Below are 12,558 nucleotides of genomic sequence, written 5' to 3'. Positions count from 1 at the left end.
TCCCAGATTCCATCTCACCCCACCCACCTCCACTCCTCCACCCACCCCAACCCATGCATCCTGGGCAGAAGCTATCTACCTGAAATGCAAATGTGACTGTGTCATTTTCTTTCTTTTTTCCCAATTGGTACCATACTATGCTATAGGTACACAGTACATGACACGATTTTAGGGAAACACAGATAAACATTTATGTGTGTCAGGAAAAAATATAACCAGCACCAGACCAGAGTAGACAGTGCCTTAGAATTCCACCTCAAGCCAACCTCTGGCTCAGATGGAACACAGAAATGGCAAAAATGGTGAAAATGGTACACAATGGCCTAAGTTTAAGAAATAATGCCCTGCCAGGCACGGTGGCTCACGCCTGTAATCCCAGCACTTTGGGAGGCCGAGGCGGGCAGATCACGAGGTCAGGAGTTTAAGACCAGCCTGGCCAACATGGTGAAACCTCATCTCCACGAGAAATATAAACATTAGCCAGGCATGGGGGCAGGCGCCTGTAGTCGCAGCTACTCAGGAGGCTGAGGCAGGAGAATCACTTGAACGTGGGAGGCGGAGGTTGCAGTGAGCCAAGACTGCACCACTGTACTCCAGCCTGGACAACAAAAGCAAAACTCTGTCTCAAAAATAAAAAATAAACAAAAGAAATACTGCCCTAACCGATGGCATTCCAATACTTCCCTGTGATAGCAGAGAAGAACCTGCTGACTTTCCAACTGATCTCCCAAACCAAACAACACTCATTCATGCACCCCACCATTTTGCCCCACATCCCTGCACCTTCACATCTGCTATTCCCTCTGCCTAAAATTCCTATCCCACCTATTTGACCGCTAACAACCCTGCTGTCGCCCTATGACAACTAATATTTATTACAGGTCACCATAATTGCCCACAATTTACATGTCCAACTCCCAGATTCAATTTTGAATTTCTTGAAGACAGCAACCATCTCATCCAATTTGCATCGCCAATGCCAACATAGTACTCTATAAATAAATACCTGTTGAATGAAGGAATTAATGAGGCAATCCCTCCAACCTTCAGTTACTAGTAATTGTCAAAAAACACAGGTATGTCTAGTCATACAAAAAAAAGTTTTGAGTTTATTACGTTTTAACTGGGTGTACCAAGCAAATATTATTACAGCTAATCCTGACTATAACCCTAGCAAGTGAGTATCATTATTATTATCTGATTTTCCAGATGGTGCATGCGAGGTTTAAAGGAGCTAAGTCAGTCCAAAATTACACAGCTGGTAACTGGTGATTTGTGGCTGAAGGAGGCATGAAGGTAAGTATATCTGACACCAAAGCTCACACCCCATGCTCACCACCTCTCTCCACTGTCAGGTTCATGACGAAGATGATGGTGCTAACATATTGTTTACTATGGCCTAGGCAGTATATCTCAACAACTATCAATATAAGTAAGACAAATATTAATTTAACTTTAGATATAAAAATAGGTTCAGGGCCAGGCATAGTGACTCACGCCTATAATCCCAGCACTTTGGGAGGCCAAGAAGGGTGGATCACCTGAGGTCAGGAGTTTGAGAACAGCCTGGCCAACATGGTTAAACCCCGTCTCTACTAAAAACACAAAAATTAGCTGGGTGTGGTGACACATGCCTAAAATCCCAGCTACTCGGAGGATGAGGCACAAGAATCGCTAGAACCTGGGAGGCAGAGGTTGCAGTGAGCCGAGATCACGCCACTGCACTCCAGCCTGGGTGACAGAGTGGGATCCTGTCTCAAAAAAAAAAAAAAAAAATCAGATATAAAAATGGGCTTAGATTTGTTAAACGTCCTGGAGGTTCCCCATTGCTAGAAATAATCTTTTTTCAAAAAAAAAACAAAAAACCCAAGCAATTCATTTAATCAAGCAGTAAAATAAAAGAGTATGCAATATGGACTGTCTACTACAGAGCCTCAAAGTGGAAATAAAGTACTTGGGGTAAGGGAGGGGGAGAGTCCAATTAATGAACCCCAGGATTTTTGGCCAGGATGACAAGAATCGTACCATCCAGTCAACACCTCAAACTAGTTAGAGGCTGGTAAGAAACTTGTGATGCAGGGAACATAAAAATCACATGACAAACATTCAGAGATATTTAAAAGAGAAGAAAAAGCCTGAAAAAGCCATTCCGTTTCGTAAGTCCTCTGGGGGATACACGTGACAGTTTTCAACTGCATTAAGAATAACATCAGGAACAACAAAGGGCAGCTGGTTTTGGTTTTTAGCTTCCTGAGAAGTCCAAAACTGATTCTAATTCCTCAAAAGGTTAAAAAAAAAAAAATCACCAAAACTAATCATTCTTTCCTGCATGCTTTGAAAGGAGAAGAAATGCTCTCCTATGATTTCTTCTGACAGTCACCTGAAAGTTCATTAAAAAGAGCAATTTCTTGTTTGTTTGTTTGTTTGTTTGTTTTGAGATGAGGTCTAACATCGCCCAGGCCAGAGTGCAATGGCGGGTTGATGACTCACTGCAGCCTCGACCTCCTAGGCTCAAGTGATCCTCCCGCTTCAGCCTCTTGAGTAGCTGGCCTGCACCACCGCACCTGGCTAGCTAATTTTTGGTTTTTTTGTAGACATGGGGTTTCGCCATGTTGGCCAGGCTGGTCTCAAACTCCTGGGCTCAAGTGATCCTCCCACCTTGGCCTCCCAAAGGGCTTGAGATTACAAGTGCGGGCCACTGCACCTGGCCAAAATTAACAACTTCTAAATGCAGATGAATACCTGAAGCCAACTCACTGCCACCCATATGGCAAAGAGATCCAGTGTGTGAGTGTGTGGTAAATGTCTACCAAGTGTCAAAACACCTTACATATCCTTATAATGAAAATCACAACAGCTAACAATTACTGGAAACTTACTACCTGCCAGGCAATGTTTTAAGGGTTGCACATGAACTGACTCATAACAACCCTCTGAAGTGAATACCATTATACTACCCATTTCAGAGTTGAGGATATTGAGGTGCAAGAAAGAAACTTGCCCAAAATCGCAACACAACCCAGAACTGGCAAACCCAGGATTCAAATGCCAAGCTCCAAAGCCCATGCTGATTCCACTGCCCCCGTTATCATTCCTGTTCATAATTTAAAGGGAAAACTTGCAGATCACGTCCTCTGATTCCGTATGGGACAAAGACGCCTTGGCGGAACAATCACGTGTCTAGTCTTTGAGGTAACTTCTAGGGCCTACAAAGCTCCTGGGCCATTATTTCTAGAGGGCAAAATATTCCAAAGATATCTTAAAGCTTCTTCACAGGCCAGTCTGACTGAAAGAACATGGAATAATTTCAATGAACCATAAGAATGAGTCTTTGTTCCTAGGGAAAAGCAGAGCTAGAAAACACCACCAACAAAGAGAAGCGCGCATTTCAGAGCCCAGCGGCTGCCACCACTTCCTCCTAGGGAGGCTTCTCAGGACTCCATCTGAAGGAAAAAACAAGTCTCGCCTGCATTTCCCCTAATGTCAATACTGTTTTATGTTCCATGTGAAGATGGCTGCATCTCACGGTGTCCGTCTCTCACAAGATCAAATATACACATATACACACACACACACACATATATACACACACACATATAAAAATATATATATACATGTATACATATATATATATCTCACACACATACCCACACACACATACAAAAACATGCTCACACACATCCACCTTGGATTTTGTATTTTGGCAAAATACGGTGCACCATTTAGGCTCCCAAATCCAGCAATGGTCTGCTCTGTCCTGCTAGCACTGTCTCTATTCGAAACATTACTCATCCACCAACATCTTGGCAGCTTTTTTTCGGTGTAAGGATATGTACTATTATTTACTTATTTGTCTTGAATTTGACTCACTTTGTTCAGTTACATACACCTGTTTAAAAATTATTTTAAAATTTAAAAAATGGAAAGCTCCATCACAGTTGTAAATGGTAAACTAGCATCATATGACATAAAAACAGTAGCCTTAAAACTAAACATAGGCCGGGCGCGGTGGCTCATGCCTGTAATCCCACCACTTTGGGAGGCTGAGGCAGGTGGATCACTTGAGGTCAGGTGTTTAAGACCAGCCTGACCAACATGGTGAAACCCCGTCTCTACTAAAAATACAAAAATTACCCAGGCCTGGAGGCGCGCACCTATAGTCCCAGCTACTAGGGAGGCTGAGTCAAGAGAATCGCTTGAACCCGGGAGGTGGAGGTTGCAGTGAACTGAGATTGCACCACTGTACTCCAGCCTGTGCGACAGAGCAAGGCTCCATCTCAAGTTAAAAAAAAAAAATAAAAAAAAAAACGAAATACAATTAATTTAATAAATTTTGACTCTCTTCCATGGCCAGAGGACGGCTCTGAGCCTGATATCTGCACACTCTTTTAAAAAAGAGAAGCATACGAAAAACATATTGTTTTTAACTATTTTGAACAAGCTGTCATTTTTGTAAGTCAAAAATGATCCAGGCCGGGTGCGGTGGCTCATGCCTGTAATCCCAGCACTTTGGGAGGCCGAGGCGGGAGGATCACCTGAGGTCGGGAGTTCAGGTCCAGCCTGACCAACATGGAGAAATACTGTCTCTACTAAAAATACAAAATTAGCCAGGCATGGTGGTACACACCTGTAATCCCAGCTACCTGGAAGGCCAAGGCAAGAGAATCGCTTGAACCCAGGAGGCGGAGGTTGCGGTGAGCCAAGATCGCGCCATTGCAGTCCAGCCTGGGCAACAAGAGCGAAACTCCATCTCAAAAAAAGAAAAAAAAATTTCCTTGAAAAAGTAGCGAAAAGCAGGCCAGGCGCAGTGGCTCACGCCTGTAATCCCAGCACTTTGGGAGGCCGAGGCGGGCGGATCACAAGGTCAGGAGATCAAAACTATCCTGGCTAACACGGTGAAACCCCATCTCTACTAAAAATACAAACAAATTAGCTGGGCATGGTGGCGGGCGTCTGTAGTCCCAGCTACACGGGGAGGCTGAGGCAGGAGAACAGCGTGAACCTGGGAGGCAGAGCTTGCAGGGAGCCGAGATAGCGCCACTGCACTCCGGCCTAGGTGACAGAGCGAGACTCCATCTCAAAAAAAGAAAGAAAAAGTAGTGAAAAGCTTTAAAAACAAAAGGAGAAAAAGGGCAGATGGCTGGATCAGAGAGCAGGGCATGTGAGGCCTCCAGGCTGTGTTAAGGACGTGGGTCTTTCTCCCAAGAGCAAAGACAAGGCAGCTGGGAGGTTTCAAGGGAGCATGAGGTGAGGGAATCTGCATTCTGCATTCAATGTGGTGGAAGCAGGACAAGAACGAATGGGAAGAGCCTAGGGCTGCAGCGGCCATCCTGTGAGATGCTGGTGATGGGGACCGCGGGCCAGCAGAGGAGTTGGAGGGAAGTGAGTGGATTTGAGCTCAACTCCAGGGCCGGGCCAGCTATCAGCAGTGAGGAAGGGAGGCAACTCATCTATCTTGTCAGTCCTAAGTTATTTTTAAATGTTCGCTGACTTTCCCTCTTGAGATTCAACTTTCTTCTTCTTTTTAATTATTTTTTTGAGACAGAGTCTTACTCTCTCACTCAGGCTGCATTGCAACGGTGTGATCTCGGCTTACTGCAACCTCTGCCTCCTGGGTTCAAGCGATTCTCCTGTCTCAGCCTCCCGAGTAGCTGGGATTACAGGTGGGCACCACCACGCCTGGCTAATTTTTTTAGTAGAGACGGGGTTTTGCCATGTTGGCCAGGCTGGTCTTGAACTCCTGACCTCAAGTGATTCGCCCGCCTCAGCCTCCCAAAAGGCTGGGATTATAGGCGTGAGCCACTGCATCCAGCTGAGATTCAACTTTCTCACAGAATAGGGACAATGATGTGGCCTTTTCCAACATGAATGTGGTGCCACCTTTACCCAAATACATTTCAAAGGTAAGACCAGGTCTCTGATATTAAGAAGGAATCCCACTGAGGTAGAGGAGAATAATTTTTTTTTTTAAACTCAGCCTCAAAAACCATTTAGTCACTAAATGGCACACAAGGGAGAAAGAACAAGTCATGGAACTCTAGCCGTTCCAAAACGTCTAACGTAGGCTATGGCATTTTGCCTCTCTGAATCTGTTTTCTCATCAGTAAAAAAGGGATAACCCAGGCACAGTGTGGCTCATACCTGTAATACCAACACTTTGGGTGGCCAAGGTGGGAGGATCCCTTGAGTCCCCAAGTTTGAGACCAGCCTGGGCAACACAGTGAGACCCCATCTCTACAAAAAATACAAAAATTAGCCAGGTATGGTGGCTTGCATCTGTAGTCTTAGCTACTCAGGAGGCTGAGATGGGAAGATCTTGAGCCTGGGAGGTTGAGGCTGATGTGAACCATGATCACACCACTGTACTCCAGGCTGAGCAACAGAGCAAGACCCTGTCTCAAAAAAAAAAAGAAAGGGTAATACTTCTGCTCCTTCTGAGGACTAAGAATCAACATAAATAAAATGTAGCAAAAGCAGTCACAAACTATAACTATTATTATTGCTTTTTTTTTTTTTTTTTTTTTTCTGAGACAGAGTATCGCTCTTGTTGCCCAGGCCGGAACGCAATGATGCAATCTCGGCTCACCAAAACCTCCGCCTCCTGGGTTCAAGCACTTCTCCTGCCTCAGCCTCCCTGCTTAGCTAGGATTACAGGCATGCGCCACCATGCCTGGCTAATTTTGTATTTTAAGTAGAGACGGGGTTTCTCCACGTTGGTCAGGCTGGTCTCAAACTCCCGACTTCAGGTGATCCTCCCGCCTCAGCCTCCCAAAGTGCTGGGATTACAGGCGTGAGCCACCATGCCTGGCTATTATTATTATTATTATTATTATTATTATTATTATTTTAGAGACAGGGTCTCTGTCTATTGCCCAAGCTAGAATGCAATGGCACGATCATAGCTCACCGCAGCCTTGAACTCCTGGCCTCAAGCAATCCTCCTACCTCAGCCTCCCAAAGCAATGAGATTACAGACATGAGCCACAGCGCCTGGCCTATTATTAGTAATAGTAAGCCACGTACTCCTTTTAGCCATAAACAACAGTTATCACAGAAAGAATTAACTTTTTAAATTCTACTATAAAATAGAACATTTTCTATAACAAAGGTTATGGTAGTAAATTCTATTATATAGGTTCAGTATTCCTTATCCAAAATGCTTAGGATCAGAAATGTTTCGGATTTCAGATTTTTCCTGACTATGGAATATTTGCATTATATACTTAACAGTTAGGCACGCCTAATCCAAAACTCCAAAATCCAACTGGCTTCCATGAGCATTTCCTTTGAGCATCATGCTGGTACTCAAAAAGTTTTGAATTTTGGAGCATTTTGAATTTCGGGTTTTTGGATGAGGGATACTCCACCCATGTAAGAATACATTAACCCAACATTCAGAGCAGGATTGCCTCTCTCAGGAAGTGGACAGCATGGTAATGAAGAAAAGTGGTCAAGAAGTCATGGATACTTAGACACACACACGGCACACACACCCATACACACAGACAAACCAACCCGGCCAGGAAGGAGGAGTCTTTCCTAATTACCTTTGCATCCCAGACCCTGGAACAGTGATTGCACTGGAAGCTTTGGTGTCCAGCAGAATCACCTGGGAGTCCTGTTGAAATGCAAATTCTCAGCAACCTCCTCGGCTTCAGGCATACACACACACACTCATGCACATATACACATCCTGCTCCAGTACAACTAGGACAGGACTTAGACACAGGATCATTAATCAATAAGCCTCCCAGGTGATTCTGATGCAAGCAGACCTTGGATCCCTGTGTGGACCAAGGCCAGGCCCCATAGTAGGCCCTCAGGAAGGACTAAATTGATCAGTCGAATGATCTAATGCCACAAACATATACTGAGAATCTAATGTACGACAGGCACAAAGTGCTTGTGTACAACACTGAGAAGTAAAATTTTAAAAATAAATGGAGAAACACCCTTTCTGCCTTCAAATCTCACAGGCTTCGTGGTGGCACAGATATTTAAATGCTTGACTACAGTACAATGTGATACACACACTCATCCGGATAACAAATTTTTACTGAGCACCTTCTAGATGCTTCTAGGCACTAGAGAAACATCTGTAAACAAGACAGCAAATCATCCCTGCCTGCACAGAGCCGACATTATAGTGACAGGTAATAGGCAAAATTAAAAAGCCGAATGTATATATAGTTTGTTGGATGGTAATACGTGCAATGGAGAAAACCTAAGCAAAGAAGGAATGGATAATAGGGTGCATCATTTTAAATCTGTGCCAGTTTCAAATCATCCACGTGGCTCTATTCCAGGAAGGTCTACATGCTTTCTCATGGCTGTTAAAATTCTACAAAAGAACAAGGGTAGGAAAGGACAGAAAGAGGAACGATGGACACAGGAGGGTGGGCTAGGGTGAGAGGGTGGGGGACATGAACAGTTTCCAGGATAAGATGAACGTTGAGCAAGCAAGTTCCCTTCCCTTTCCTTCCCACACAGGAATGTCCCTCCTGCCACCCCAGGGGCTACGGAGCAAGGATCAGCTCTGACTGAGCTCACGACGCATTTGCAGCAAGGACTGGATGCCTATGTGTCTCCTACTTTTGCCAAGCCCTATGTGTCTCCTTCCAGCCAATGTTATCAGCTTATGCAATGATGTCAGCCTTTCCTGGGTCGTGAATGTCAATGGCCATTTTTAGGAATTTTTTTTTTTTTTTTTTTTTTGAGATGGAATCTTGCTCTGTCGCCCAGGCTACAGTACAGTGGCGCAATCTCGGCTCACTGCAACCTCTGCCTCCTGGATTTAGGCAATTCTCCTGCCTCAGTCTCCCAAGTAGCTGGGATTACAGGCACCCGCCACCGTGCCTGGCTAATTTTTTGTATTTTTAGTAGAGACGAGGTTTCACCATCTTGGCCAGGCTGGACTCAAACTCCTGACCTTGTGATCCACCCGCCTCAACCTCCCAAAGTGCTGGGATTACAGGAGTGAGCCACTGCGCCCAGCCAAATTTTATTTTTTGAGACACAGTCTCATCCTGTCTCACTCTGTCACCCAGGCTGGAGTACAGTGGCGCGATCTCAGCTCACTGCAACCTCCACCTCCTAAACCCTTAATTTTCCCCAAAATTAGCCTGGGTTCAAGCGATTCTCCTGCCTCAGCCTCCCAAGTCCCTGGGACTACAGGTGTGCACCACCACACCCAGCTAATTTTTGTGTTTTCAGTAGAGACGGGGTTTCACCATGTTGGCCAGCCTGGTCTCGAACTCCTGACCTCAAGTGATCCACATGCCTCAGCCTTGCAAAGTGCTGGGATTATTGGCATGAGCCACCGCACCCGGCCCATTTTTAGGAATTATTTTTGTCATAAAAGGAACAAATGATCACAATAAAAAATGTGAAAAATACTAGAAAGCAATATTCCCAGTATTCTTACCCCTACTGCTACCTCAGGCCACGTTTCGGTGTGTTCTGGCCAGACTTGCTATCTAACATAGCTAGGACCACTCCATACGCATAGAATTTCGGATCCTGCTCTTGTTATAACATATGCCTTTTTACTATATATGTAATTTTTAAATCACTACCTATGCATTTTTCTGTTGAAAACAAATTCTATATAAACATCATTTTTAATGGCTATATAACATTCCACCCCATTAATGCACTATATTTTATTAACCATTTCCCAAATCTTGGGTATTTAGGCATCCAAGTTCTCATAATTATTAATTACCCTGAAAATAACTTTATATGGAAAGGTATCTCGAATAATTCCCTCAGAATAGAAAGAGAATTATGGAAAATGTGGAGTGTTGGAGATGAGCAGTCACCGCACAGAGAGTCCACGGTTGAGTCAAATTTCAGCGCTGCACCTCTTGGCTGCAGAGGCAGAGCCCAGAAGCCAGCCGCCTTCTGCCGCCTTTCCAACCTCAATGGTCAACGGTTTTAGAAGTGACATATTTACCTGCTGTCGGAATCCGAGGCAATCTCCTTTCTCCCTCCAAAGCGGATCTGGCACTGCACAGAAAAAGAAGCTGCTGAGATCAGCTGTTGGGATGGGACACTCAAAACGTCATAAAACAGCCTACACAGGGCTTAAGGGTCAGGGAGGGGACACGGGACCAGAAGCTCTGCATGCCAAGTGAGGACGTCCCTGTCCCCTGGGTATCAGCACAAGACTTAAGAAGGTGCGCACCCCAGCCTTGAAGCTGCCACTTAAAGGAAACCCTTATCTCCCACTTGTACAGAAGCAAGCCTTGTGGGAAAACATTGCTAACAGAAAAACAAAAGCACACAGCCATCTGTGCATTATCCAGGAAGCTGCTCCTGCCTGTCGGCAGCTGACTGTCTACCACACAGAGCTCTTCACGGGCGATAATTACAACTTCTACAAGCCTGTGCTGAATGGATCCCTTTGGACGAGCCCCAGAGTTGTCATGACTGGCTATGACGTTACAACAGCACAATCAAGCCTCATATGAGTCATCTGGTTGTGCGGAATGACAATTTACTGAGGGTGGGAAAAATAGAAGCAGGCTACTCCTTTTTTTTTTTTTTGAGATGGAGTTTCACTCTTGTTGCCCAGGCTGGAGTGTAATATCGATCTCAGCTCACCGCAACCTCTGCCTCCCGGGTTCAAGCCATTCTCCTGCCTCAGATACCCAAGTAGCTGGGATTACAGGCATGTGCCACTATGCCCGGCTAATTTTTGTATTCTTAGTAGAGATGGGGTTTCTCTATGTTGGTCAGGCTGGTCTTGAACTCCCGACCTCAGGTGATCCGACCGCCTTGGCCTCCCAAAGTGCTGGGATTACAGGCGTGAGCCAATGCGCCTGGCCCTGCAGGCTACCTTTTGAATTAGTAAAATTAAAATATAGATAACATAAACATTGCCATTTTAACCATCTTTAGGTGTAAATTTCAATTCACAATGTTAAGCAACCATCACCATTATCCACTATTCTAATTTTCTTTAAAGAAAAAAAAAAATAGGGTCTCTCTCTGCCACCCAGGCTGAAGGGGAGTGGTGCCATCATAGCTCATGGTAATCTCGAATACCTAGGCTCAAGCAATTCTCCCACCTCAGCCTCCCAAGTAGCTGGGATTACAGGAACGTGCCACCAGGTCCAACTGATATTTTTTATTTTTTGTAGAGACAGGGGTCTCACTATGTTGCCCAGGCTGGTCTCACACCCCTGGCCTCAAGATATCCTCCTGCCCCAACCTCTCAAAGCACTGGGATTACAGGTGTGAGCCACCGTGCCTGGCCTACTTGTCTTTTCTTTTAAAGGTATAGTATCTCTGCTATGAGTAGCACGCTTGCAGGGTTCCTAAACTTATTATCAAAACTACTACAATGTGTGTGTGTATCTGTGTGTGTGTGTGTGTGTATATGTGTGTGTGTATATACATATAATTTTAAATGACATATTTGTCAAAACACATGAAACTGTACACTTAAATGGCTATATTTTATTATATGTAAATTATACATCAATAAAGTTTATTTTTGAAAGTCATGCAAAAAAAGTCATAGGCAACACTTTAACCGTCAAAATAACAATAATAATAATAATGATAATAACAGCAGGCTAGGCGCGGTGGCTCACGTCTGTAATCCCAGCAGTTAGGACGGCCGAGTTGGGCGGATCACCCGAGGTCAGGAGTTCGAGACCAGCCTGGCCAACATGGTGAAACCCCACCTCTACTAAAAAATACAAAAATTAGCTGGGTGTGATGGCATGGACCTGTAGTCCCAGCTACTCATAAGGCTGAGGCAGCAGAATCACTTGAGCCCAGGAGACAGAGGTTGCAGTGAGCTGAGACTGCACCACTGTACTCCAGCCCGGGCGACAGAGCTAGACTCCATCTAAAAAAAAACAGCAGCAGCTGTGGGCATAAGCTCCACTTTATTTCTCTCTAACTGCTACCTTTAAAGTAGTTCAACTTGCCTCTTCGCCTTATTATATTTTCCATTTCTGCAGCAGAGAAAGAACCAGCTAATAACATGGGCTCCAGATGTTACCATGTTAACAGAGGGCCAGGCTCTGTCCAGGCCCTTTACCTACTTTAACAATCCAATTCCCTCAGCAGCCATACACAGATAAGTGACCCAGTTACAGAAGAGCAGAGAGCTGCTCAGGGAGGGTGCACGAGTTGTCCCTGTACACACAGAGCTAAAGAAGTAATAAAGCTGGCCTTTAATTCCAGCTACGTCTGAGCCAAAAACCTGTGACCTTCCTACCATACAATGCCTCAAGGCTTGCGTAGATACTGCATTCTCTGGGCTCACTTCAATACTCAACGTACACCCCGGCACATGTGGTGGCATGCACCTGTAGTCCCAGCCACTCAGGAGGCTAAGGTGGGAGGATTGCTTGAGCCCAGGAGTTTGAGGTTACAATGAGCTATGATGGTACCACTGCGCTCTAGCCTAGGCAACAGCAAGACCTTGTCTCTAAAAAATAAAAAAAAAAATTTTAACACACACCCCTATTAAAATACTTACCTCCCTATAGTGTAATTACACACATAATTATAACCGTCAACTGCCCCTTCCAAAAAGCA

The 12,558-nt window shown here is 44.8% G+C and overlaps 1 protein-coding gene across 5 annotated transcripts in view; it reads right to left on the bottom strand.

Moving 5' to 3' along the window:
• The window catches only part of SNX29 (sorting nexin 29), a 593,890-nt gene that overhangs the window by 557,265 nt on the left and 24,067 nt on the right, over positions 1-12,558 (bottom strand). For 4 of the 5 annotated variants that reach the window (XR_010110475.1, XM_034939805.3, XM_034939806.3 and 1 more), the window contains exon 3: positions 9,956-10,008. The exons of the other annotated variant lie outside the window; for it this stretch is intronic. Coding sequence is in view for 3 of the 4 variants with exons in the window: in XM_034939805.3 (XP_034795696.1) it covers positions 9,956-10,008 (53 nt within the window). In the remaining variant the exon portion in view is untranslated. The remainder of the gene's footprint in view (positions 1-9,955; positions 10,009-12,558) is intronic. 5 annotated transcript variants of the gene reach the window in all.

Source organism: Pan paniscus, chromosome 18, assembly GCF_029289425.2.
Source record: "Pan paniscus chromosome 18, NHGRI_mPanPan1-v2.0_pri, whole genome shotgun sequence".
Classification (NCBI taxonomy): Eukaryota; Metazoa; Chordata; class Mammalia; order Primates; family Hominidae; genus Pan; species Pan paniscus.
Note: the sequence above shows the minus strand (reverse complement) of the source record. Positions and strands in the feature narration are given on the sequence as shown.